The sequence below is a fragment of the Nelumbo lutea genome, chromosome 4 (assembly GCF_056320005.1).
Source record: "Nelumbo lutea isolate HS-2025 chromosome 4, American lotus-T2T, whole genome shotgun sequence".
Lineage (NCBI taxonomy): Eukaryota > Viridiplantae > Streptophyta > Magnoliopsida > Proteales > Nelumbonaceae > Nelumbo > Nelumbo lutea.
This window is the reverse complement of record NC_142687.1, coordinates 37,086,394-37,113,755: the sequence shown is the minus strand read 5'-3', so window position 1 is coordinate 37,113,755 and position 27,362 is coordinate 37,086,394. Positions and strand designations below refer to the sequence as shown.

At 40.0% G+C, this 27,362-nt stretch overlaps 1 protein-coding gene across 14 annotated transcripts in view; it reads right to left on the bottom strand.

The window, feature by feature from the left end:
- Window positions 1-27,362, bottom strand: part of LOC148855239 (Tetratricopeptide repeat (TPR)-like superfamily protein) — an 86,931-nt gene that overhangs the window by 46,123 nt on the left and 13,446 nt on the right. For all 14 annotated transcript variants that reach the window (XR_016095099.1, XR_016095100.1, XM_088941929.1 and 11 more), the window contains 2 exons: window positions 19,218-19,318; window positions 17,498-17,576 (listed from right to left, as the gene is read on the bottom strand). Coding sequence is in view for 12 of the 14 variants with exons in the window: in XM_088941929.1 (XP_088798055.1) it covers window positions 17,498-17,576; window positions 19,218-19,318 (180 nt within the window). In the remaining 2 variants the exon portion in view is untranslated. The remainder of the gene's footprint in view (window positions 1-17,497; window positions 17,577-19,217; window positions 19,319-27,362) is intronic.

Sequence of the window (27,362 nt, the reverse complement as noted above, 5' to 3'; positions counted from 1 at the left end):
TTTATCTTCTTAAGTAAGAGTTATGAGTTTTAGTTGAGTAGGAAATTAGGAGTTTTAGTTTAAGTTGGATTACCCTAGCCTGGCCAAATCCAACAAGGAATGTCCTTCTGTAATCTCCTATTTAAGGAGCCACGAATTGAAATAAAGCATTCAGTTTTCCAGTCAAGAAAAGAGTGAGGAGAGTTCGGGTGGTCTCTTGGACAAACCACCCCAAGGGAGAGTTCGGGTGGTCTCTTGGACAAATCACCCATTCAGTTTCCGCAATAGGGTCTACACGCAAGGGAAGGCGCAAGGGAAAGCAGGGCTTTCTCACCGTGGACCGACCAGTGACGAGATCCTACGCGCGGGACCATAACAATTTAGTATCAAAGCCAAACGTCACGGGCGATATGGAGCAACTACCATTCAAGGTCAACAAACTGGAACATAGGCTAGCATAAACCAGCATGGAGGTTCATGAAGTCAGGGAAGATGTCCGGGAGATGCGACGCCTGCTGGAAGCATTCCTCTCCAACAAAGAAGGGAGTTATAAGGGAATCGCCAACACAAACAGTCGTCGTCCAAACTGGGCAGAGGCATCCAGCGAACAGCAGACGCTGCCCCTACAGCCGCGGTTAGCCCCAAGGATCAGCGCACGGAGGATGAAACTGTAAGGCTTCCTCCTTTGGCCGAGGACAATGTCACGAACATCATATTGGTACTTGTAGAATGTGCTCCTTGGTCGAAGACAGGTGGGCTTGGCGATGTTGATGGGACTTTACCAACAGCTTTGGCTCGGTGTGGACATAGAATTATGGTTGTGGCACCATAGTATGGTATCTGTGCAGAAATCCAAGAAACAGGAGTGCGCAAGAGATGTAAGGTGGATGGGCAGGATATGGAGGTAACTTTCTCTCAAGCTTATATTGATGGCATGGATTTTGTGTTCATAGACAGCCCTATGTTCCGCAATATTGAGAAAAATATATATATATGGGAGGCCGAGAGGGTATTTTAAAACGCACGGTTCTCTTCGGTAAGGCTGCTCTTGAGGTTCCTTTCTGTAAGTATACCCGGTGCGTTCCTGTGATCCACAACATAGCAAATCGGGGCCGTGGTCCAGTACGCGATTTTTGTTATGTGGATCTTCCACAAAACTACTTCAAACTATATGACCCAGGAGGTGGGGAACACTTCAATGTCCTTGCGGCTGGACTGAGTGCAGCAGATCATGTAGTCACTGTAAGCCATGGCTACGCCTGGGAGCTGGAAACTAAAGAAGGTGGCTAGGGTCTGCATCAAATAATCCAACTTTATGCACTGAGATACGGGGCAGTCCCTATTGTTCAGGCTGTTAGTGGGATGAGAGATAATGTGCAGTCGTTTGATCCATTGGCAGAGTCCCAAGCCCCGTATCCGGAATTCGAGCTTGAGGACAAGCTCATTGTCCAGGAGAGGTGTAATGTTATGGTCACACCAACCGGTAGCGCACTACGGCATAGTCATAGGCAGCAGCACGCACAGCTAGCCGCACAGCAGCAGGCACCACCTGGCAGCACCGCACAGTAGCACACACCGCCGACAGGGCGCAGCACGCACCACCCGACAGCACGTAGCACGCACCGCACGACAGCAGCACTAGGTAGCAGAACGCACCGCACGGCAGCAGCACCGCGAGACACACGCATTGCCCAGCAGCAGCAGTAGGGCGGGGCCCACATGACAGCCCATCAAGCCGGGCCCACACATCCTACCACACCAACTCTGCCCACCAACTCACCGCCAGCTTACCTTATCCCTTATCCCTTATCTTATCTTATCCTTATCTTATTTTATCTTCTTAAGTAAGAGTTATGAGTTTTAGTTGAGTAGGAAAATAGGAGTTTTAGTTTAAGTTGGATTACCCTAGCCTGGCCGAATCCAACAAGGAATGTCCTTCTATAATCTCCTATTTAAGGAGCCACGAATTGAAATAAAGCATTCAGTTTTCCAGTCAAGAAAAGAGTGAGGAGAGTTCGGGTGGTCTCTTGGACAAACCACCCCAAGGGAGAGTTCGGGTGGTCTCTTGGACAAATCACCCATTCAGTTTCCGCAATAGGGTCTGCACGCAAGGGAAGGCGCAAGGGAAAGTAGGGCTTTCTCACCGTAGACCGACCCGTGATGAGATCCTATGCGCGGGACCATAACAGTCTTGACTTCATTTTTCCAGGAAGAGAGGTTAAATCCTTAACTCTAAGGGGATTCCCATTGAGAGGGCGGTGAGTGAGGCTTGCCTAATGATTCAATCTGGGAGCCAGGTTGGTGAAGTGGGGGTGGAAAAAAGGAAGAAGAAGGCTATAGAACAGGTGGGAAGAGGTGGTAAGAAGAGTTTTGTCTAAAAAGGGCGAGGTGGATTTTGCAAGAGAAGAGAAGAGCAAGGAGGAATCTCGGTTGAAGGACAATAGCCGGGACAAAGAAGGGGGAGAGGAGTTAATGGGGGAGGACATGTGAGAAATTAGGCTCTAGTCTGGTATACGGGTCGGGTAGGATCCTCAGGATGAAGATTCTAAGTTGGAACGTTAGGGGCCTAAGTGAGAAGAAAAGAATAATAGTGGTCAAGAATTTGATTTGACATTTTAATCCTAAGGTTGGCCTTCTCCAGGAACAAAGTTAGAGACTTCTAACACGATTGTGAAGGAAGAGATTTGGGGGAAAGGGAGTGGGGAGTGGCTGAATTTGGACGCTAAGGGGCTATCAAGGGGGTTATTATTTTTTGGGATTCCAGTGACAGAAAAATAAGGGAAAAGGTGGGCAAGTTCATAGTTTCAGTTTGCCTGCAGGAGACAAGTGGGGATTGGAGATGGGAGGTGACAAGTGTGTCTGATCCAAACACAGAAGGAGACAGAGCTGGCTTTTGGTATGAGTTGGAAAGCCTGAGGAGGATTTTATCAATGGAGGGGAATGTGGTTAGGAAGGGAGAGAAGGGTGGGAGGGACGGAAGGTCAAGTGTGGGGATGAGAAGGTTTGAGGATTTCATCAATGGTTGTGGTTTGGTCGACCCACCACTGAATGGGGCAGATTCACCTGGTCAAGTGGACAGGTTCGGAAGTTCTCAAAAGATTAGACAAATTTCATTTTTTAGGTTTGGCTGCCTTATTTTTCTTGAGTTTCTTGAGTCCTTTTACAGAAATGGCAATGGAGAAAAGAGATATTCTTCCAGTGAAGTTCAATGGGACTAATCATGCTTTCTGGAAGTTCCATTTCCAGTTCTTTGTTGAGGGAAATGGTCTTTCGGGGTTTGTGGACAACTCCACAAAGCAACCTAATAAGTCTGATTCAAAAGGGCTGAAACAATGGAATATTGATAATGCCAGAGTTGTATCTTGGCTTCTTGGTTCCATTGAAACTGATATTGCTATTCCGATGAGGAGTTTCCGGACTGCTAGTGAAATGTTCACCTATATGGAAAAAGTGCATCAACAGTATTGAATTGTATTAAAGTAAAGAGTAGCAGCCTATGTATAATGAGAGCCTGTACAATCGGAATATACAGTGTGTCAACAAAAGAAAGGTCCAGCTTGCAAAAAAGAGTAAATCTGGACACCCCTGAAAGCCCTTTGTACACTAAACCAAGAATACAAAAAGCCTATAACCCTATTTTTTACTGAAACTACATCAGAAAAAAGAGTTGTCAAAAATTCGACCGTTCCTTTCCTTCCAGAGGGCCCAAATGATGACAGAAGGGAAAGTCCTCCAAAGCAATTTACCCCTGTTGTTCAATCCCTTAAGACGCCATCCTTGAAAGAGCTGAAGGGCTGAATCAGATAGGCAAGAATGGACTCCAAATCAGGAGAAAGCCAAATTCCACAGCTGAGAGGAGAAGCTGCAGTGAATGAACAGATGGTTGGAGGATTCAGGAACTTGATTGCATAGAGGACCTAATATAACTATTAATATATGCTAATATATATTATTAGTAGATAAAAAAAGGATGGTAATTTTATTACATTCCTTTTTTGATAAAGCAGGTAAATCCCTAACTATTACAGAAAAAAAATATTAAAAGGACCGTTTACAGACAAATTTTTTTATGGATGAAAGGAGAATCCAGGTTGGTGGTAGAATGGTTGAAAGGAGACAAAATTGGTTTGTGGTTGTACAGCAATGAGAAGAAGAAATTCAAATGGTTGACAAAAGACATGGAAGTTAAAGTAGTTTGGGTTAAGAGATGTGCAAACTCCCTTGCTGATGGGTTAGCAAAGCAAGGGGTGAATACGGAGAACTTGTTTTGGGCTCAACTGTAACCTTTTTTCCTCCCTTTGTATTCTTTTTTCTAATTAATGAAATCCATTGTTATTGATGAAAAAAATACAAATTATTTATGGTAAAAATGAATTTTCATTAAAAGAAAAGGAGATACATCCTCATAGGTGATAAGGAATCACCATATACAAAAGAAAAAAAAAAAAAACAAAAAACAAACGAAACTTGCTAAAACTAGACAATCAAAATTTTCCAAATTACACAATTGGAACCCCAAAACTTCCCCAAGAATATCTCAAAATCCTCCTTGGTGGCTTATCTAAATTCTGGAAGAACCAGCAACCACTCTGCAACAGATCTGCTAATTGCCACCACTATTCTGATTGTTGTCCAAGCTTTGACTTCAAAAATTCTTTTATCTTTGTCCTTCCAAGTATTCCAACATATTACAAAAGGGAACCCTTGGATTCCAGATAACCACTAGGCCCTCCAACAGACCCACAGCATTCGCCTTCACCCATTAACTACTGATAGATCCCCAACTTTCAATTTTCATTCTCAGGTAGAACGACTCCAGCTTCGTCTCTTGCAGCACCACTACATCTGTGATGTTATTTCTTGGACAATTCCTCATAAAATCCTTCTTTCTTTTCTTAAGCCCCTCACATTCCATTAACCCTTTGTAATTGATTTTATATTGTAGAGAAACTGATGTGGGCCCCACAGCTGTGGTCCCACTCTGTCCATAGGGTAGAATGTACCTAGTCATTCTAGGGTTAGCTGATGGTCTATCTGTTATTCTGTTATTCTAGTTGTTATTTACTTTTCAGTTTTATATTGTTATATGTTATGATGTAAACACCAAGGGCAGATGTGTCCTTTCATGTAACTAGCATAACATATAAATATTAAATTGAAGTGGCGGCGGCAGATTATAGTGATTCTGTCCTTCCTTTCAAAGCCTGTGTTCTACTGCTCTCTCACTCCTCTTTCTCCTCTTTCTTCTTCACTTTCTCTTCTTTTCGAACCTGAAATTTCTTAGTGCTCAAGACTGATAGCAGTCTTGAATAACTTCATGGTATCAGAGCCAAGTTAGGGTTTCTCATGTGAGTCTAATACCAGCTGACCACATGAGAATCTCCTAGGACTGGAAGCTGAAAAGGTGGAGTTCGCAGACTGATTCTTGGAGATCGCCAGATGTGCTAGCAGCTGTTGGAAGCTTGTTATGGTTGTAGAGTGTTGGTGGCAGGAAGGATCAGAGAAGACTAGGGTTCGGGTAACCTTAGAAGGCAGCGAACAATTTTTCCTTGTAAGTTACTTATTTTCTAAGAGAAGATAGGTTGGACCTATCTGGAGAGGGAGACCGAACCATTCTAGGGTTTTCTGTCTTCGATTCACTAGGGTTTTACAGCAAACCCTACTGTTGGGCCGAACTGTCTCAGCCTTGTTTCTCTCTGCTCTAGGGTTTGAAAGTGATCTTGCGGCAAGCCCTAGTGTTAGACTGAATCTTGCGATCTACCTACAGCTGTCCTCAAGTTTATTGTTAGCATTGATCAGATTCTAGGGTTTCATATTAACCCTACTGCAAGTCCATCTATACGGTACTGATTGGATTGTGCAACTGAATTGATCACTTTAAGGACTGATTAAAACCCTAATTCTGCCAAGCATATCAGACCTACTTCTAAGTTGTTCTTCAGAGGATTTTGGGGTTTTCGAACTCTCTTAAGGGGTTGGAGCTCTACGGACAGCTACTGTTGTGTTTGCTAGTTAGTTTCAGATCAGAGTTATCCCAGTTTGTGCACATACACTGTGAATACAGATTAGGCCTATACTGTTTTTTTATTGTGATTGGTAGCCCAAGTGCTGTTTTGAGACTTGACCGAGATGGAGTTTAAAAATCAGGCAGAAGGCAGCTTTGGGAACATCAATTATGGTAGTGTTTCTGAGATGGGTGGTCAGATTACAACCGTAAAGTTTGATGGATCAAACTATTTGGAATGGGTCCAATCAGCCGTGATGGCTATTGAGGGAAGAGGTAAATTGGGGTACCTCTTGGGAGATATGAAAGAACCCCCAAAGGGAGACCCTACATATACCAAGTGGATCCAAAAAAACTACTTGGTTATGACATGGCTGTGTAATTCTATGCAGCCTCATATTAGCTGAAATTACTTATGGGCAAAGACAGCTAAGGAGATATGGGATGTTATGAAAGAAAATTATTCCCAACCCCTTAATGTTGCCAGAGCATATGAATTGAAATGTGAAGTGAAAAATCTTAAACAAGGAGAGAGATCGGTTTCAATATATTTCTCTACCTTGCAGTCCCTGTGGCGTGAGATTGATCACTTAGAGACTCTTGAGTGGGAGAGTCCCAAAGATGCACAGATATATAGAAAGCAGGTTGAGACAAACCGGGTATTTGAGTTTCTGGCAGGCCTAAATTCAGAGTACGATATTGTGCGGCAACAAATTTTGACTAGAGACAATGTGATTATCTCTCAGGCATATTCATTTGTACACAATGAAGAGACCAGAAGGAAAGTTATGATGCAACCTCAGCCCCTCACACCAGCCTTTGTAGCGGTCACACCCAAATCAGGGGGTGATTCAGAGAAGGACAAGAGGAAGGAAGACAAGAAGGATGTGGTATGTGAACATTGTAAGAAACCCAAACATACAAAAGAAACATGTTGGAAACTACATCCTCACTTGGTTCCTGTGAAGTTGAGAAGCAAGAAGGGCACTGCTCATGTGGCCGTGAACACTGATTCAGCATCCTCATCTAGCACAAAAGGAACATCTTTGGAGACCTTAGCTGCAGTTCGGGCCGCCCTATTACAGTTAGAAAAGGAAGTTGGAAATTCAGCTCAGCCACCGCAGTCACCATCAGCCCCTGCCACATCTGCCTTCGCACATTATGGTACTCAAGCTTCAGCCTACCATGCCTCAGCTCCAGGTACTATTGTACCTTGTTGGGTAATAGACTCAGGTGCATCCGACCACATGACTAGCTTGCCTTCACTGTTTACCACTTACCATTTGTCTTCTGGTAGGGATAAAGTATCTATTGTTGATGGCTCCCTGGTTCCTATTTCTGGGAAGGGTGACATCAAGTTATCAGATACTATTTCCCTGTCATCTGTCTTGCATGTTCCTAAGCTTGATACTAACCTTCTTTCAGTCAGTAGTATTACCAAGCATATGAACTGCTCAATAACCTTCTTCCCTGACCGATGTGTTTTTCAAGACTTGGAGACGAAGAAGGTGATTGGGACTGGCCGTGAGACGAATGGGATCTATCTGCTCGGGGAGAAGTTTCGTCAGGAATAATCAATAGAGAAGATGTCTTTTGTTTCTCAGAGTATGAGTCCGGTTATGCCTTGGCATAACCGATTAGGTCATTTGTCCTTTCGGTCTCTAAAGAGTCTGTTTCCAACTTTATTTGAGTCTATTGAGTTGTCTCAGTTGCAGTGTGAAAGTTGTGAGTTTGCTAAGCATTGTAGAAAGCCTTATTTATTGAGTAATAAAAGGAGTAATAATTTTTTTGATATTGTGCATACTAACGTTTGGGGGCCTTATCACATCCCTTCCATGGGTGGGTACAGATATTTCTTGTTATTTGTTGATGACCATACCCGTTTTTCTTGGGTTTATCTCATGCGTTCACGAGATGAGGTACCTGCCCTGACCCAACACTTTCACCAAATGATCCTAACCCAATTTGATGCCAAGATCAAAGTTCTCAGATCTGATAACGCAAAGGAATACTTTGCTAAACCATTGACATCTTATCTTCTTAATCGGGTTATCCACCAAAGCTCTTGCCCTCATACACCTCAGCAGAATGGGGTTGCCGAAAGGAAGAATAGGCACATCTTGGAAGTGGCTAGAAGTCTCATGTTTACTTCCAATGTTCCTATTCGCTTCTGGGGTGATGCTATCCTCACGGCGGTATATCTTATTAATCGGGTTCCTTCCCGGGTCTTTGATATGAGATCTCCCTTTTCCCTTCTATACCCACGTGAGGACTTGTTTTCTATTCCCCTTAAAACATTCGGTTGTACCTGCTTTGTTCAGCTTCTCGGACCCCATCACTCCAAGTTCGAACCCAAAGCCTCCAAATGCATCTTCCTTGGTTATGCACAAACTCAAAAAGGTTATTGCTGCTATGATCCTGTCTTAGGGAGGAAGTTTGTCTCCATGGATGTCACTTTCTTTGAGGAGACACCCTATTATCTTCAGGTTTCTCCTCAGGGGGAGAGTAATGAGAGTAGGGGTTTGGGTCCTTGTCTTCAGAGGGAGAGCAGTGAGAGTGGGGTAGTTCCTTTACCTATTCCATTGAGTGATGAGAGTTGCAATGGTGAGGGCAGTCAGAGGGATCAGGAGTTGAGGGGGAGCTGCAATGGTGAAGGTGGTCAGAGGGATCAGGAGTTGAGGGTCTATCACAGGCGGTGCAGGCAGGTTGATCCTGATCATCAGCAGTCCAGGCCAGCACCAATCTCATTTGCAGCTCCGGGTCCAGGTATTACAGTCCCAGGGCTCACAGAGACTTCCTCTATTGTTGCCATTTCACCTCCTATAGATGACCTTGACCTTTCGATTGCAGTTCGTAAAGGGAAACGACATTGTACCACGACTACAGCCCACTATCCTATGATCGCCTATCTCCTACCTACAGGTCCTACCTTAGTTCCATTTCCAATGTCCCTATTCCAAGAACAGTGCAAGAGGCTCTATCCGTCCTAGAATGGAAAGATGCAATGCAGGTTGAGATGGATGCCCTGTTGAAAAATAACACCTGGGAGGTAGTTGATCTGCCCAAAAGAAAGAAACCAGTTGAATGCAGATGGGTATTTATTGTGAAGCATAATGCAGATGGATCTATTGAGAGGTATAAAGCTCAGTTAGTTGCAAGAGGGTATACACAGACTTAAGGCATAGATTATTTGGAGACCTTTGCCCCGGTAGCCAAGATGACTACCATTCGAGTCCTATTATCCCTTGCAGCAAGTCACATTTGGCCTTTATACCAAATGGACGTGAAAAATGCTTTTCTGAATGGAGATCTGCAGGAAGAGGTTTACATGCATTTGCCTCCGGGATTCTATGATGCAGAAACAGGTAAGAAGGTCTGCCGGCTCAACAAGGCTTTGTATGGTTTGAAACAGTCACCTAGGGCATGGTTCGATAGGTTCAGACTAGCCCTTGTGAAGTTTGGTTATGTACAGGCCCAGTCAGATCATACTCTATTCATCAAGACGGTGGAGTCCTCCTTGACACTACTGGCAGTATATGTTGATGATATTGTAGTTACAGGGAATGATAGCCATGAGATTGAGTCCCTTAAACAGCTCCTTCATCAAGAGTTTGAGGTGAAAGACCTTGGTCTAATCCGGTATTTTTTGGGTATTGAGGTTGCTAGATCCAAACAGGGGATCTTTATCTCTCAGAGGAAATATGTCCTAGACCTGTTGGCAGAAACTGGAAATTTAGGTGTCAAGCCTGCAGATACACCAATTGAACAGAACCACAGGATTAGTGCAGACAGTGGGAAACTTCTTGAAGACAAGGTTATGTTCCAGCGATTGGTAGGAAAGCTCCTATATCTCTGCCTCACTCGGCCAGATATTACTTATGTTGTTAGTGTTGTCAGCAAGTACATGCATTCTCCTAGAACCACACATCTTCTTGCGGCAAAAAGAATTTTAGCCTACTTGAAGAGATGCCCGGGTAGGGGTATACTGTTCAAGAACAATAACCACATGAAGGTGGAGGTCTATACGGATGCCGATTGGGCTGGGAGTGTTGATGACAGAAGGTCTATCTCAGGATATTATGCCCTTGTGGGAGGAAACCTTGTCTCCTGGAGAAATAAGAAACAAAGTGTTGTCTCCCGGTCTAGTGCTGAAGCAGAATACAAGTCCATGGCCAACGGAGTGGCTGAAATCCTATGGCTAAGATCTCTACTTGAGGAATTGGGTGCTGAGTATGAGAAGCCCCTGATGTTGTATTGTGATAATCAAGCAACCATTAATATAGCACATAATCCAGTGCAGCATGACAGAACCAAACACATTGAATTTGACCGACATTTTGTACGAGAGAGGGTCTCATCTCAAGAAGTATGCCTCCCTTACATCACATCCAGTATGCAACTAGCAGATATCCTCACTAAAGCCGTATCAAGAAAGAAGCTAGAAGCGGATCTATCCAAGTTGGGAATGATAAACATTTACTCCCAACTTGAGGGGGAGTGTAGAGAAACTGATGTGGGACCCACAGCTGTGGTCCCACTCTGTCCGTAGGGTAGAATGTACCTAGTCATTCTAGGGTTAGCTGATGGTCTATCTATTATTCTGTTATTCTAGTTGTTATTTACTTTTCAGTTTTATATTGTTATGTGTTATGATGTAAACACCAAGGGCAGATGTGTCCTTTCATGTAACTAGCATAACATATAAATATTAAATTGAAGTGGCGGCGGCAGATTATTGTGATTCTGTCCTTCCTTTCAAAGCCTGTGTTCTACTGCTCTCTCACTACTCTTTCTCTTCTTTCTTCTTCACTTTCTCTTCTTTTCGAACCTGAAATTTCCTAGTGCTCAAGACTGATAGCAGTCTTGAATAACTTCATATATCATTGTAAATAAGGATAGTTTCTTGTCTTTTCCCCATGGATATGCCTGATTATCGAAAAAGAGTTGTGGTAAAACATGAAGAAATCAAGGAAAGATGGGAAAAAAAAAATTTCAAAAAAATAGAGGGTTGTAGAGGGTGCTCATGGAGAAGTGACTAGTAACACCGACAATATTAAAAAAAATTATGCACCTTTGTAAAATTAAAATTATTAAATGAAGGAAACACAAAATAAGATGAAAAAAGAAAAACATTATGCCTTGATATCCCAATAGAAATACGAAAAGTATGGGAGTAGGTCTGTTATGGCTAACTAAACTACATAATAAGATAATAAAAGAAAAGAAGATGCTTTTTTTGATAAATGAGAGAAGTTTTAGTAATTCAGATAAGAGAATACAATCAGCCTAGGAAGAGGCACAAGATGTTACCTCCCCCGAGGACTGAATCATATACACTAAACAAGCCCAAGCCTGAAACACAAATTACAAAGTAGCCCAAAACAGATCTCCCTTTGACACCCCTTGTTTGGCCAGAGAATCAGCCATTGCATTTTCTGATCTGCTGACCCACTGAAATCTGATAGTCATATTTCTTGTCATCCATTTAACTTTCTTTAACAGATCCCTATAGCCCCAGCAAGCTGTATCTGGGCTATTCAGCCAGCCCACTACTACTTTGGAATCCCCTTCTACTAACAAATTGTTCACTCCAATTTGACTAGCCATCTGTATACCTTGTACCGCTGCTAGTAGCTCTGCCCTTACAGAATAGCCTTCACCCACTGGTCCTTAAAAAAGAGACAACATATTGCTGTCTGTCTCTCAAAATCCCACCAATTCTGGATGGCCATGGGTTGCCTTGGCAGCTGCCATCAAAATTCAATTTTACCACTCCATCCGATGGGGGTTTCCAATCCACTTGTAATTTGTTCTTAGTGGATATTGTAGAAGCCACTGCTTCCCAATTTCTCCTTAAGTCATCAAAGGAGAAGTCAGCCAACAAATGTGAAGATTTCAATCATGAGATTGTCCTTGCCAATATGTATTCCTTGATTTCAGCAAGACTTATTTCCTTTTCTTGAAATATTCTAGCATTTCTCTCTTCCCATAAAAATCCACAAAGTAGCGGCTCTGATACATTTCCACATTACCTTCCCTCTTTTTGTCAATCTCCCAAGAGCAGCCGGAGTGAACAGAAACTTTACTTCAGAGAGAAAGTTCCACCTGCACCCAAATAGGAAGCAACCCAATTCCAAATATTGGCAGCAAAGGATCACGATATCAGCAAATGGTTACAATCCTCACCCTTCACTTTACACAAAGCACCGATTTGGGGACAGACACATGAAAGGTTTCTTCTTTTGCAAGCTTTCCACAATATTGATCTTACCATAATAGGCTTCCCAACAGAACACTGCTATCTTGGGAGGTATTGGCCTTGACCAAATTTCTTTATCAAGGAAGACCTGAAAGGAAGGGTTAGAGCAAAGGGCTTTGAAAACCGGGGTTAGGGTCCAGACTCTTTTATCTGGGTTAGTGGAGGTCCAAACACACCAACTCTAGAAGCAACAGTAGCTCTAAAACACGATGAAGTTCTTCATCCCTTAACCCTCTTCGAAACCCGAAATCCTAGTTTAAAGCCAATGGGCAAACTAAGGGAAAGGAACCAAGAAATGGGTTTCTTTTTAAAGAGGGAGATAGAATAGAGAGAAGGGAAATGGTCTTTCAGGGGTTGAGTGCTCACCCATGTATCTTCCCAAAAAAGAATGGAGTTTCCAAAACAAGCATCATACCTTACAAAACTGAGGAATTTAGGGAGAATGCTAGACATCGCCTTCCAAGGTGTTGTGAGCAAAGCCCTTCAAGATACCCTGCATCCCAACCTGCTTCAGAACAGCCATGGATACTTTTCACTATTTCATGCCACCACCTCTCCCTCTCCAAGGGCCACCTCCAAAGCCACTTACCTAAAAGAGCCTCATTCTTACTCACCACATTCCCTAAGCCTAGGCCTCCTTTTTTACTCCGACTCACCACCTCCCACCTAATCAAGTGATCTTTTTTCTCTTCTCCAAGTTCCCATAAGAAGTCCCTCATCAGTTTTTCCAACCTCTTTACCACCCGCTTAGGAATTCTAAAGACTGACAAAAAATATAAAGGCAAGTTGGCTAAAGTTGCTTTAATCGGAGTAACTATACCACACATGGAAATATAGTTTCTCTTCCAAGCTACTAATCTTTTTTCGAATTTTTCCACCACTGGGTTCCAAAACCTACTTTCCTTTGGATTTGCACCTAGAGGAAGTCCTAGGTAGGAAAGAAGCCACTAAGAGCAAGTGCATTCTAACAAGGCTGCTATGGATTCCATCTCCTCTCTGTTCAAATGAACTTCCACAACGCAGCTCTTCTCAAAATTTACCTTCAAATTTGAGGCCCTCTCAAAGTGAATTATTAAATCCTTCAGATTCTATACCTCCATTAAATCACAACCTTCACAAAAGATTATTATGTCATCTGCAAATTGAAGATGGGAAATTAAAACTCTATCTCTACCTATTCTCCACCCTCTTATAGATCTGACTCTATCCGCTTCTGAGAGGAGTCTTCTAAAGACATCGGTGACTAAAATGAAAAGAAAAGGTGGCATGGGATCATTTTGTCTCAAACCCCTACTAGCTGGGAAAAAATCATTAACTATCTCGTTGACTAGGATGGAATAATGGCAATTGGAAAGGCAACCGTTTATCCATTTGCACCATTAATCCCCAAACCCACACTTAACACAAGTGACAAGAATTCCCAATCCACCACGTGATAAGCCTTTTCAAGATCTAGTTTACACATATAACCTTGACGCCCCAATCTCCTCATTTCCTCCACACATTCATTTGCTATTAGAATCTAATCTACAATTTGTCTCCCCTAAACAAAAGCTTGGCTAATAAGACAAGGAAACACCATTTTTATCCTCAAAGATAAGACCTTTGCCACAATCTTGTAAATGCTAGTCACCAAACTGATAGGTCTAAAGTCCTTTAGATGCTTGGCCTCTTTCTTCTTGGGAATTAAGACTAAAAATGTAGCAGACTAAAAATATAGCATTAATTCCCTAACTCATAACTGAATTATTCTCAAATTCCTTGAAGACCTCAATTAAATCTTCTTTGACTACGTCCCAACAATCTTGGAAGAAATCCATCGTAAACCCATATGGCCCTGGTGCTTTAGATTTGTCCATGGAAAACACAGATTTTCTAATTTCTTCCTCCTCAAATTTCCTTTCCAGCCAGCTTCTACTCTCTTCTATAAGCCTCTGCCAAGTCACACCTTCCAGCTTCACACTACGGCTTAGGGGTCTCCTCAAAATGGACTTGAAATGGTCAACAAAACAATTGGCTATTCTCTTTTGGGTATCATAGACTATTCCATCCACTTCCAGTTTGGACAATAGGTTTTTCCTCCTTCCATTGGCTAGGTCATGAAAAAATTTAGTGTTCCCATCTCCTTCCTTAATCCACTTACATCTAGACTTCTGCCTCCAGGAAATTTCTTCTCTCAAAATAACTTCATCTAACTCTCTTTTCAGATTCCATCTCCGATCTCTATCCTGAAGGCTTAGGGCTCTTTGGGATTCCTTCGCATCCAATTCCTCTATTTGGGACAGCAAAGAGGATTTCCTTTCTTCTATTCTCCCAAAATGCTCCATATTCGAATCCTTCACATGTGCTCTCAATCTTTTTAGTTTTTTGTGAAATCTTACCCCTTTCCACTCCCCCCCCCAGGTCTTCTCTCCACCATTCCTCAACCTTCTTCACAAAGTCCAAGTGAGTCAACCACATGTTCTCAAACCTAAAGGGTCGAGGTCCTTTCCTAAAGGGCTCCTGTCCTAGGCCAATGGGCAGTGGTTAGATGTCACTCTAGGTAGAGCCCTTGTTATCAAGTCCGCCCCCTTTCCCAGCTTTCATTGAAAAGGAACCTATCTAATTTGGAGAAAGTTGGTGTCTCCTGAAAGTTGGACCAAGCATAGAGAGCTTGCTGCAATTGGAGTTCCTTTAACTCACAATTATTAATAAAGTCGTTGAATCTCCGTATGCTGGTTGTAATGACCTGTTGAGGGTTATTTTGTTCACTCGTAAATCGAATTACATTGAAATCTCCCCCCAAGCACCACGGAATCAATATCAGCTAATTTGGTTTCCTGTAGCATCACTACATCCGACCTTTCCCTTCTAAGGAGGTCCTTAATCAACCTTCTTTTCCTAGCACTCCCCAACCCCCTCACATTCCAACTAATGATTTTCAAGAAGAAAAGAGATTTGGCATCCCCTTCTGAGGTCAGACCTCTACTTAGAAGCATTCCTTCAAAGTTGCAATAAGTAACATGGGATTAAACTTGTGAGCCATACCATGAAACTCTAGGAGATACTAATTGAACAAAGGTTATGACATGAAACAAGTATATAAGAAAACCAATTTGGGCTTATGCCAGGGAATCCAAACATGGAAGCTATCTTTCTTTTAAGAAGATTGATAGAAAAAATTAGCAAGAAAAAGAAAGACACCAGATTTTATAGTTACAATGGGTCTTCACCAAGGCTCAGTACTTCATTCTTATTTATTTGCACTAGTCATAGATGAATTGACTAAACATATACAGGAGGCCCCACTGTGCTTGCTGTTTGCTAATGGCATGGTATTAATGGAGAAACTAATGAAATAACTCAATGTGCCCAAAAGAGAAACAAGAGATTTAAAAAAAGTAGGGTCAAAACACAATATATTCTATGTAAATTTAAAAATGATGAAGATGATGATGATGATAATAATAATAATAATAATGAAAAAGATAATAGGAGTGTAAAACAAGGTACACTTACAATTGGAGATTCCGTTACTTTGTCTCGATAAAATGGAAGGATGAATCTAGAGCCTTATGTGATAGGCAAATACCACTCAAATTAAAAGGAAATTTCTATAACAGTTGTAAGACCAGCAAAGTTATGTGGATAGTGTTGGGAAGTAAAGAAACAACACGTCCAAAAAATAAGTATGACAAAAATATGTACACTGAGTGGAAAAACTAGAAAGGATAGGGTCAAAAATGAAGTCATTTAAAGGAACCTGGTGCTTGCTCCAATAGGTGATAAAATGAGGAAAAGCAGACTAAGATGGTTTAGTCAGATTCATAAAGACCATCCACAGCACCTTTAAGAAGAAGAAATCTGTTGCAAGTTGAAAGGGCTAGAAGGGCTAGGGGCAAAACAAAAAGAACATGAGTTGAAGTAGTAAGAAAAGCTTTCGCACAAGTAAGTTAACAATGGATATGACACTAAACAAAATGGAATGATGAAACAGGATTCATTAGTTGACTCCATGTGGTTGGGATAAGGATTTGATGATGATGATGATGGTGACATGAAACAAGGCAATCCAGGTAATCTCTACAGGCTCCAATCCATCAACACAATCAATGCAAGAACTTGAGTTCCCAAAAGATATCCTCATTGAGCATCAGAAGTTTTATTACAATTAACTTGACACTTATGTGTATGTGTTAGTCCCACTATGGTGAGGGGATTCAGTATACCAATGGACAGTTGATCAAAAAGAAATGGAACATGCGAATCAGGAAACTCCAATATCCACAATTTGATTTACATGTTAGGATTGACACCAAAGCAAATATGACCATTCACATCTGCATCAAAGCCTTCTATATCCTACAAAGCAAATATGACCATTTCTATTGCCAAATTGGTGTCTACAGGCCCAAATTATAGTCACAATCAATGGAAGAATTCCCATGAAGTATCCTGATTCAGCAGTAGAACTGTCATTGTCATTAATGAGTTCGGTTTCGGTCAGTGCAAGCCTGTGCTCACACTATTCGAACAGCCTCCTGCAACCTTGCTTTGGGAAAATCTCCCCATGAAATAAAGTACATAAGTACAGAGATATTCCCAATGCAAGGCTGTAAAGGCTGTTCAAATGGGCTTTGTACTGACCAAAGCCGAACTCATCATTAACTTGATATTTATTTTCATGAGAGAGAGAGAAATCCCCACTTTGGAGGGAAAACCAGCAGTAAATTATTCAAAATGAGTTTATTGTCACAGTTTTCATCATACTAATGCCTGAAATTGATTTGTTGGATGCACATGATTGATTCCAGGGAGCATTGTCTAGGTGTGGAGCCTCTCCCAGGGCTAGAATCAGTTTTCAAGAGTAGAAATGCAAGTCTTTAGACAGCTCCATGTGCTGGCATCTAGAGGATGACATATCTGATTGAGGGTCTGAATTGACTAGTAATATACGAGTAATATGTGCTTATCTCATGTTCTCAAATTGCTAAACATGGTTCTAAACTAACTGACAAGGAAAAGTTTCAAGCTCAAAACTTTAGCTTAATGTATCGATTTAATAACTAAAGAATGTATTACAGCCACAAAAAAAAATACTTACAAAAAATTTGTAATGGAACTTAAATATAGATAATTCTTTCTTTTCTTTTTCTTTTTTTCCTTTTCTTGAGGTTCTTTGGTGCTCTTGGAAGATAAGCGGGTTTGTCTTCCTTTTGTAAATCTTCTATTGATGATGTAATGAAAATGTTATTGATCAAAAAAAAATTCTTTACCTCATAAAAAACACAAGCTTCTTCAAGTTTCCGCTGTACAAGATAAAATTGCCCAAGGTTGTGGAAGGCTGCACCCACCCTGAATTAGGTATTGTTACAGGTTACAGAGTTGAAATGAGATACATTGAAGAAGTACATTTTTTAATGTAAAAAATGAACATGAGAGCTACTTATCCCCTAAGCACAAAACAGGGATGTAAGTTGAAAAGGGAAATATGCATATAAATGGTTATTTCAGTGGCATGCAAATAAAAGGAAACACAAAGGGATCGATGCTTATGCCCATGGGCAACAAATCATTTCCCTACATTGTTATCACCTGGAGAAAATACAAGTGGTTTGCCCCTCTTCAATAAATAGAAAGTGGCAAATTGGACTCTACGTATTAGGGGTGCAACTTGAGTGGGCTCAAGCTGGACTTCTGTCACAATCTGAATGGGCGTAGCCTGAAGGACCAAGCCCAAAACACTGAAAATGCTAACTCAGGCCAATCCGAGTAGCACCTCTTATATGCATTTTATCATTAGAAGTCTAATTTTGTGGGGTTTAAGGATATAAAGTAAATTTCCTAGGCGGCTAGGCCTTATTCTGGATTTTTGTGTTGGGTCAGAGAATGTGAAGATTTTCCACCTCCAATTTGCTCATGACATTATCATCTTTTTTGACAACCAAAGATTGGAAGCTGTATTGAAATTAAACCCAATTATCTTTTGTTCTAAAAAGATGTCAATTTGGCAAGAGCTCTGTAGCCAGTTCCAAGCTAAACGGTAGAAGTTGGGAACCATACAGCACTTTTTGAATGCTGATACTCTGTTTTGTAATTTCTAATCAATACTTTTTGTATAGATGGAGAGCTCTGTAGCCAGTTCCAAGCTAAACGGTAGAAGTTGGGAACCATACAGCACTTTTTGAATGCTGATACTCTGTTTTGTAATTTCTAATCAATACTTTTTGTATAGATGGAGTTGGTGATGGCACAGCTTCTTTCTGTGCAGCTTTGGGGGGTTTAATTAATTTAATTTTTAATACAATACCTGACCATTTTCAAAAAAAAAAAATAGAAGCCATTGAATTACTATGGTCTAGCATCAGTTGGTTGGCCTTTTTTTTTTTGATCAATATGGCTGGCCTTGCTTTGGAGATTGGGAGGGGCAACCAATCTGATTAGGGCCATGGAAAATTTATTTTCTTGTCTCCAAAGGTTGAGTTTTTTTTCTTTTTTCTTTTTTTTTTTCTTTTTTTCTTTTTTTTGAAAATGAACATCTGGCTACTGGAACCAGGAGAGGGTAAAAAGGAACATTCGTCTATTTAGTTGTACAAGCAAGGAGAAGGTGGTCTTGGTAAAGGAAGGCTAGCACTTAGGAACTACTCACTTTTGGGCAAACGGATGTGGAGGTCCCATTGGAGAGAAAGGAAACTTTAGCATTCTGTTATTCTCAGCATCATGGATTAAATGAGAACAATTTGGATATAAAATTTCAAAAATGTATCTCTTTAATCACTTTGAAAATCTATTATCTCTCTATATGATTCCTTTCATGGCTCCATCTGTTATGAACTAGCTAGAGAGTATGACATCAGGTTTCAGGAATCTATAGGATAAAGTTTCCAACATATTATACACCAGAACCAGAAGAGCTTCCATGCAAATCATCATCTAATCAAACTCCAACAAGAAAAGAGTTCTTGAATTATGGAATAAGAATGAAATCATGTTTACCGTATATCCTCGGGTCCAAATGATTCCTCCAAAATATTGACAGCCTCCAAATATAATGGCTCAGCCTTATCAAATGCCCTTTTTACTCTGTATAACTCTGCCTATAATTGCATCACAAGAAAGGAAAAATTACTTGTTAAAGAATAATAAAAGCAGAAACAGAATATACATTTACTCATCATCAAATCATTGGCTTAATAATATACTAGCCAGACAACCGTGCGATGCATGGTAGTATATAAAAACTGATGATTGTATATATACCAATGAAAAATAAATTTGAGATTAATAAATTTAAATTTGTAGAAGAAAAATATTTAGTATATGTGCAGTGAGAATGGACCGAATGGGCCTTTGTGGTTTTATTTCTTTTCAGTTATGCTTTAAGTTTATTTTCTTTTAGTTATGGGCCTCTTTTTGTTTATTTTATTAGTTCTTTAGTGCTGGCCGCCCTATTAAGGGCATCTAAGGAATTATACTCAGTTTTCACATTAAGAAATAAAAGACATCTTGAGGGGACTAGAGATGGGATCGAACATCTTCTCTTCTCTCTTCCTTCCTATTCTTCTTCCACAAGTTTTTGCTGAAACCTTTCATTCCTCTTTCTTTTCTTTCTCTATTTTTTTCTGATTTACTACAGGTGTCTTTCACAACTATACAAATTAGTAAAAATAGTCCAATGCAAGGGATTTGTTCAGATTTTTCTTGGTAATTTAAGATTAAAACATATATTAATTTCACTTTCGTTTTTATCAATTAATGTTAATTTTACTTTATTTTTTTCAATTAATTATAAAACTTTATGTTTACTAATTAATTTTATACACTTACAATTTTATTAAAGCAGTTATTTTTAATTTGATTTTAAATTGAAAATAAAAAGAATTTATTTATATTTTTATTAATGTAATTATTCTTATATGGAATTTAAATGAATTTCAAAATATAATTAAATGGAATTTATTTCAAATAATTTAAGGGGAATTTAAATTTAGACAATTTATAATTAATTACAATTATTTATAATACTATTAATTGATTCCTAATATAATATGGAATGTAAATTTACCCATATTTAACAATTATTATTAACTAATTTCATAGTTCATTAATTACAAATATTATAATATTATTATTAATGAAATATTATGAAGTACTAACCTTATTATAACTCATAATATTTTTCTAATTATTTATAACTGAATATAATGATCACAATAAACTTGCAACTATATACCATACAGGTAATTATTTAACATGCAGTCATATATTGTATGGCTCAAACGGTTTTGAAGCATTTAAGAGAACTTCAACACTATTCTTTGAGAAAAGTTAACCAGAATATATTGAGAATAAAAGGGGGGAACAAGAGGAGATATACAAAGCAGGGGGGGAACCCCTACAAGTTACAAAGGAGGAAGCTTGTCGCTATACAAATGTTCCAAATACACACCAACTTCAACACTATTCTTCTCCATGATTTCATATTTCTATGAATTTCGTTCTCCTCCCTCGTCAATACAAGTCTATCATCACCATTTGGTCATAGACAACACCACCAAGGAACCACATACATTGTGAATTCAATTAGACCTGTTCATGGACCAGGCTTGAGCTTGGCCTAGACAAAATTTGAATGGGCCCGGCCCAAAGCCCGAGCCTGATACAACGTAAAGTCAGGCCTAAATCCTGGTCCGCAAAGAGGTCTAAATCCGATGGCTTGGCAAGCTAATAGTGCTGAAAGATAACAACACAGAGTCCATAGACCACTTGCCCAAAACTACAAATCTAGCAATGGAGATATTCTTTGGAATTTGATATTTTCCTGTGTCAATTTCCCTAGCTAATGCTAATCACTTTCACTTTGCATACGATACCATAAAACTCACATCCATGAAGTTCTCGTTGAGTTCATATTGTCTAAAAGCCAAGGTTCAACTTGGCTTCTCTTCAAGAAGATTTCATCCCTATTAAAACTTTCAATATTCCCTACCAATCATAACACAGCTACATCACCCTCATCAAAATGCCATAATAAAGATTTGGTTGAAACTTGGGAAATTTTGGCTATAATAACCCAGTGCAAACTGTTGCTTAAATTACCATAATTTGGATTTGATTGGGATCTTTTTAGTCAGAAGTATTATACTTTTGATCTGAAAGGTCCAAATTAAATGGTCACTCAAAACATGAAGGCGACCTCTGTTTCTTTTACTTTAATAATCAGATGGTCAGGAGTTCGTTGCAGAATCTAATGACATGCAAAGACAACATCATAACCAAGCCTAATAGATGAGCATAAGAGTCTCAACCAAAATACAAAATAGGTTATGAAAAACACAACAGTGTACAAAAGTCTAATAAATGAATAGGGCAGCTTTGGCCAATCTTAAATTCAATTCAGACATTAGGACTTGAATATCCCTGAAAGCATATCTGAACCTCCATACCACTGTCATCTCACCATTCAACCAGTGTATAACCACCTTGGAATCACCTTCTATTGATAAATATATTCCTGAAGTTGGCAGCTTTGACCAATCTTAAATTCTGTTAGTATTTCCATCAACTCTGCTGTGATTGAGTCTGCCTCTCCTTGAGGGCCTGAATAGAATGCAAGTATAGTCCCTCTGGTTCTGAAAACTCCCCCAACACCAAGGGAACTGGAATGCCTCTACTACATCCATCCATGCTCATTTTGATCCAATTACACTGCAGTAGATTCCATGAACACCTCTGAGTTGTCTTTGAAGATGAAGAAGAGTCTGCTATCTGCGGCCAATTTCTAAGGATATCATCTGACAAGTAATCTTTAAATGTTTCTAAAGTATTGATCCAATGGAACACCTTCAACTTGATATTCACAATGGCTACACCAGGGCCATTCTGTGTATCATTAAATATTCTGTTATTTCTTTCCAACTAAATGCTCCATAGGATGGCAGCCCCAGTGCACCTCCAAAGCACATGAAGGATCACATTTTATTTGGTAAAAGGATCACATTTATCTTTATAAATATTCTTGATCTTGTTTCTTATTAAGATTTGAACATATATCTCTTGCCTTCCCCTCAAATGATTTTCTGTTCCTCTCCTTCCAAACCCCACAAAATATCAATTACCACTCCTTGCCATATATCTGTGCAAATCTTTGGAAGCACTCTTTCCTTCCCCTCAAATGATTTCCTGTTCCTCTCCTTCCAAACCCCACAAAAGATTGCAGATTGGGAAATTGTCCACATATCTGTCCTCTGACCATTTTTCAAATTTGTTAAATGTTATATGACAAGGAGTGGTAACAATAGAAGACTCCAATTGACTTAAAGGGGGTACCCTTTTCTGGATGTTTTGTGGATATCTTTACCGTTTCTGATAAAAAAATATATATTTTTTGTGGGTATCTTGATAAGATTTGGCAATGTAGTGTGGTGTTTTAAGTTGCTGGAACTTGGTCATTCCACATTTTGGGAGGTGGTACTTTTAATGTCTAGTTGAATGGTACTAATCAAAAACTAATGTTTAGTGGCATACTGTTTTTTCTCTTCTTAATACATCCTTTACATAGGGGTTAGTTCTGCTGGTTTCAGTTGTGGCACTGCTTTTTTTTTTTTTTTTGCAGCCTCTTATAATCCTTTATAGGTTCCTTCACCTTCCAAGTTTTTTTTTTTTTTTGTGGAACAGTAAAAACAAAAGGTACTAATCAAAAACAAAATGTACTGCATAAGTTCTTACATTAGGTTCCCCTTGGAACCTCCCCCCAAAACAGATCTGTCCTGTTCACAACTCAGAACCCACTAAAATGTAGCCACCAACTTTGTTGCTAATAACCATCTCTTTTTAGGGATAAATAAAAAATCATTGAACTGAAAAAAAGGTACATTACAGATCAGTTGGTTGTCATGTTCGCATACCAATCCACAGGTTAAATGACTCAAACTGAAAATAAATCATCATTACAAGGATGCACATCAAGAGTACTCCAGAAATTCTCTAACAGATCAGCTCTGTCCACTTGATCAAAGTCTGGAAGAGGTAGAATCCAATCCGTTACAAGTTTACCCACTGCTGCTACCAGAAGATCCATGCTCTTAAGACTTATCCTCGAATACTCTTCCATTCCTCTCATTCCAAAGTGACCAACAAACTACAAATGGGATACAGCTCCACAGGATTCAAGTTTTCTTGCTTCCTCTGAGTTTTGGCCATTTGGAGAAGATTTCTGCTGGAGATGAAGATTGGACAACACTCACTCAGAACAAGTAGTACTTCCAAATAAAGTTTGCCACATTACTGGAGAAGAACAAATGAAGAACTGTCTCCTCTTCCATGTTGCATAAATAACGGTAGCTTGCCAAATTAAATCCTTTAATCTTCAGGTAATCAGTGGTGAGAATGCTGTCATGAGCTACCACGTAAAGGCCTCCACCCTTGGAGGGGCACCAGGTTAACCCACAGACCTTTTTACTGACCCGACTCCAAACTATCTCTTACTAGCGCCTTGTAAAATGAATTCACTGAGAACCTTCCATCTTTACACACTTTCCGCCAAAGACCATCTCCCGTGGACATAGAAACACAGATGCCTTCTAATTTTTCCAACAGCAGAATACACTCTTCCACTTCTTCATCAAGTAAAGGTCTTCTAAATTTTGGGTTCCAAATCATCTGCTCCCCTCTCCAATCATAACACTGTTCAACTGTGACATCTGTTCAGTCAACCTGTATAACCTTGGACAAGCATCACATAGTTTCCCTATTCCAATCCACTCATCTTCCCAAAACCTAACTCTAGATCCATATGAATTTTTTTTTTTTTTGATAATTGATCCATATGATGTTTTTATACCTTAAAGTTTTTCCCAACCTTAGCCCATTTAAAATTTCCTTCAGATCTGTCCTCGTAGAGTTTCCACGACGAATAGGTCGTGAGTATAAAGGCCAATGCCTTTCCCTTCTCATATCTAAACACACCTCCAAAACCTGACATCGCAGTCCCAGGGTTACCCATACTGCAGCCATCAAAGTTCATCTTGATAAAAAATAAATAAAAAATAAAAAAAAAAGTGCATCATAATAAGAGATAGAGAAAGGCTACCTCCAAGAGATCCTTTCTCTCAGTTCAGCAGAAGAAGAATTGGCAATAGCTTACCAATTTCTAGCCAAATCAATGAGAAACATGCAAAAATCGTGGAAGGTTTCTCCTCCTAGTTAATGACATGTCGTTTATCAAATCTTCAAAAAAAAATTATGTTGTTTATCAAGGGTGAAAAAGAAAAGAGGATGGAGTATTCAGGAATGAATTGAATTTTGATGGTAGTTGTATAAGGAACCCTGGGCCTTCTGGGATTGGGAGAGTATTCAGGAATGAGGCGGGGACTATTATTGCTATGTTCTCAGGCCCAATTGGGGAAGGAGACTCTCTTAGGGCTGAGATCCTTGCAGCCCTAGAAAGTATCCAAAGAGCAACGGAGTTGAACATTAGATGTTTGGTTGTTGAAGGTGACTCGGAGGTGGTGATTAAGTGGCTAAAGGAGGGAGGCAGCGAATTATGGAGTTATAACAATGAGAAGAATAAATTTAACTGGCTGAGTAGGGATATTGTGGTTCATTACAACTGGGTGAAAAGGACTGCTAATTCTTTTGCTGATGGGTTAGTAAAGCAAGGGGTGGATAGGGTTTCGACTTTTTGGGCTAATTTTTGAATTTTCCTTGTATTCTTTGGTGGGGAGTTAAGTCTTTTTACCTCCCCTTTGTACCTAAGCTTCACATAGTTTCATATCTTTAATAAAGTTTCTTGTTATTGATCAAAAAAAAAAAAAAAGAAAAGAAAAGAGGATAGAAAGAACTCAATAAATCCTCCACTGGCCAACATTCTTTTGATAGTTTTTTTTTTTTTTTTGATGAATCAAGGAGTATTTTATTAAGATGAATAAATAAAGTAAATTGACAAGTGGATACAAAACAGAGTTCTCCCAGAAGGCACAGGTTGCTGCCTTAAAATATGAATAAAATTACAATTGAGCCCAGAATAAGTGATCCCTGTTTACCCCTTGCTTAGCTAGTAGGTCAGCCAGCCCATTTGCCAACCTTCCCTCCCACTTAACTCTCACTGTGAGATTAGAAGTAAGCCACTTGAATCTCCTCCCCTCTCCCCTAAAAGACCAAGCTACTGTCTCCGGTTGTTTTAGCCACCCAGTTACCACTTTAGAGTCATCTTTAATGATCAACCTCCCAAGGTTCAACTCTTTATCAATTTGTGCTCCTGTATAGCAGCTTGCACCTCTGCACAAACCACATCACCCACTCCAATTGGGCCAGAGAATAAGGCAACAATCTGTCCCTCTTCATTCCTAAATATAACCCCAATACCAGAAGGTCCAGGGTTGCCAAGGCTGCTGCCATCAAAGTTGAGCTTTATGAAGCCTTCTTCCAGTCTACAACAGGTCTTTCCTTAACCAAGGAAGAGTTTGCAACAGATTCCCAGTTTCTCCATGTCATCAAAAGAAAAAAGTGAGAATAAATCCAAAGTTTTGGCCCAGTTAATAGCCCTTATTAGCAGACATTCCCAAACAGTAGCTACATCCCTTTCTTTATCATTAAAAACCCTGTTATTTTTTTCCTCCCAAACCGTCCATACCAAAGCAGCCCTAACACATCTCCATAAAACTCCTCTTCTCTTAAGGCCACCTAAGAGTCGTAGGGTCGAAAAGCCCCCTCCCCCCCAATTTGCAGAGGCACCATCCACCTACACCCAGAAACACCAAAATTTTTTCCCAAAGATATACAAAAAAGGGGCAAGAAATCAGAAGATGGTAACAGCTCTCTCCATTTTCTTTGCAAAGGAAACACCAGCTTGGAGAGATGTAAAGATTGGGCTTTTTATTTTGCAAGGTAGCCATAGTGTTTAATTTTACACGAGAGACTTCCCAACAAAGGATAATGGGGTAGTCGAGGCTACTCAATTTCTGTACTAATTCTCATATCATTTTCTTAATCAAAATCACTTTTACTGATTAAAAAAAAACAAAGGGCTCCAACCTTAGGGGGAATGGGCTTAGACCAGACTTCCTTCCGAAAGAAAGGCTGAGGGTTAGGGACTAAGCACAACTGAGAGAAAAAAGAGGCACAAGAAAAAAGATCAGAGAATTGGGAGTCCAAATTCTAGCATCAGGTTTAGAAAAATCCAAACAAACAGAGCCCGAGGTTTTGAGTAGAAAAGCATTGTGATTAAGTTCAGAGTCTCTTAGATCTCTTCTGAAACCTAAATTCCAACTGAAGCCAGAGGACTAAGAGATAGAAACAAAAGTTTGAATGGGTTCGCTTTTAAAAAGGAAGAGACGGGGAATACAAAGATGGATAAAGGTCCTTAAGGGTGGAAATACCAATCCAGGTGTCTTCCCAAAAGTGAAACCTATCACCAGTAAACACATCATACCTGATAAGGATGAGAAGTTGGGGAAGGATACCATAAACAGGAATAGCCTTCCACGGAAAATTTAAAGTAGCCCATCGAGACACTCCAGCATCCCAACCATTTCCTACATAACCATGAATACTTCCCACCACCTTATGCCAAAGCCTCTCTCTCTCTCTCGCTAATGGGCATCTCCATAGCCATTTACCAAATAAAGCTTCATTCTTCTTCCCTATATTGCCTAACCCCAAACCCCCTTGCTCCTTACTTCTACAAACTAGACCCCATCTCACTAGGTGATCTTTCCTTCCTCACTAGACTCCCACAAGAACTCCCTCATGATCTTCTCTACTTTCATTACCTCCCATTGTGGCATCTTGAATACTGAGAGGAAGAAAACTGGAAGGTTTGCTACGGTAGACTTGATCAAAGTAATACGACCCCCTAGAGACACATAATTCCTCTTCCAAGCAAATAGTTTCTTGGCACGTCTTTCAAGAATTAGGCTCAAAAAGCTTCCTTCCTGTGGGTTGGCTCCTAGAGACATGCCTAGAAATTTCAAAGGCCACCCAGCGATAGGACAACCTAAGGCAACCCCAGCCATCTACTCCTCTCCCAAGTTCAATCCCACTATGCAACTCTTTTCAAAATTGATCTTCAACTTAGAGACAAATTCAAATAGTTTGATCATCTGCTTCAAATTACTCAACACTCACAAAAAATAATTGTAT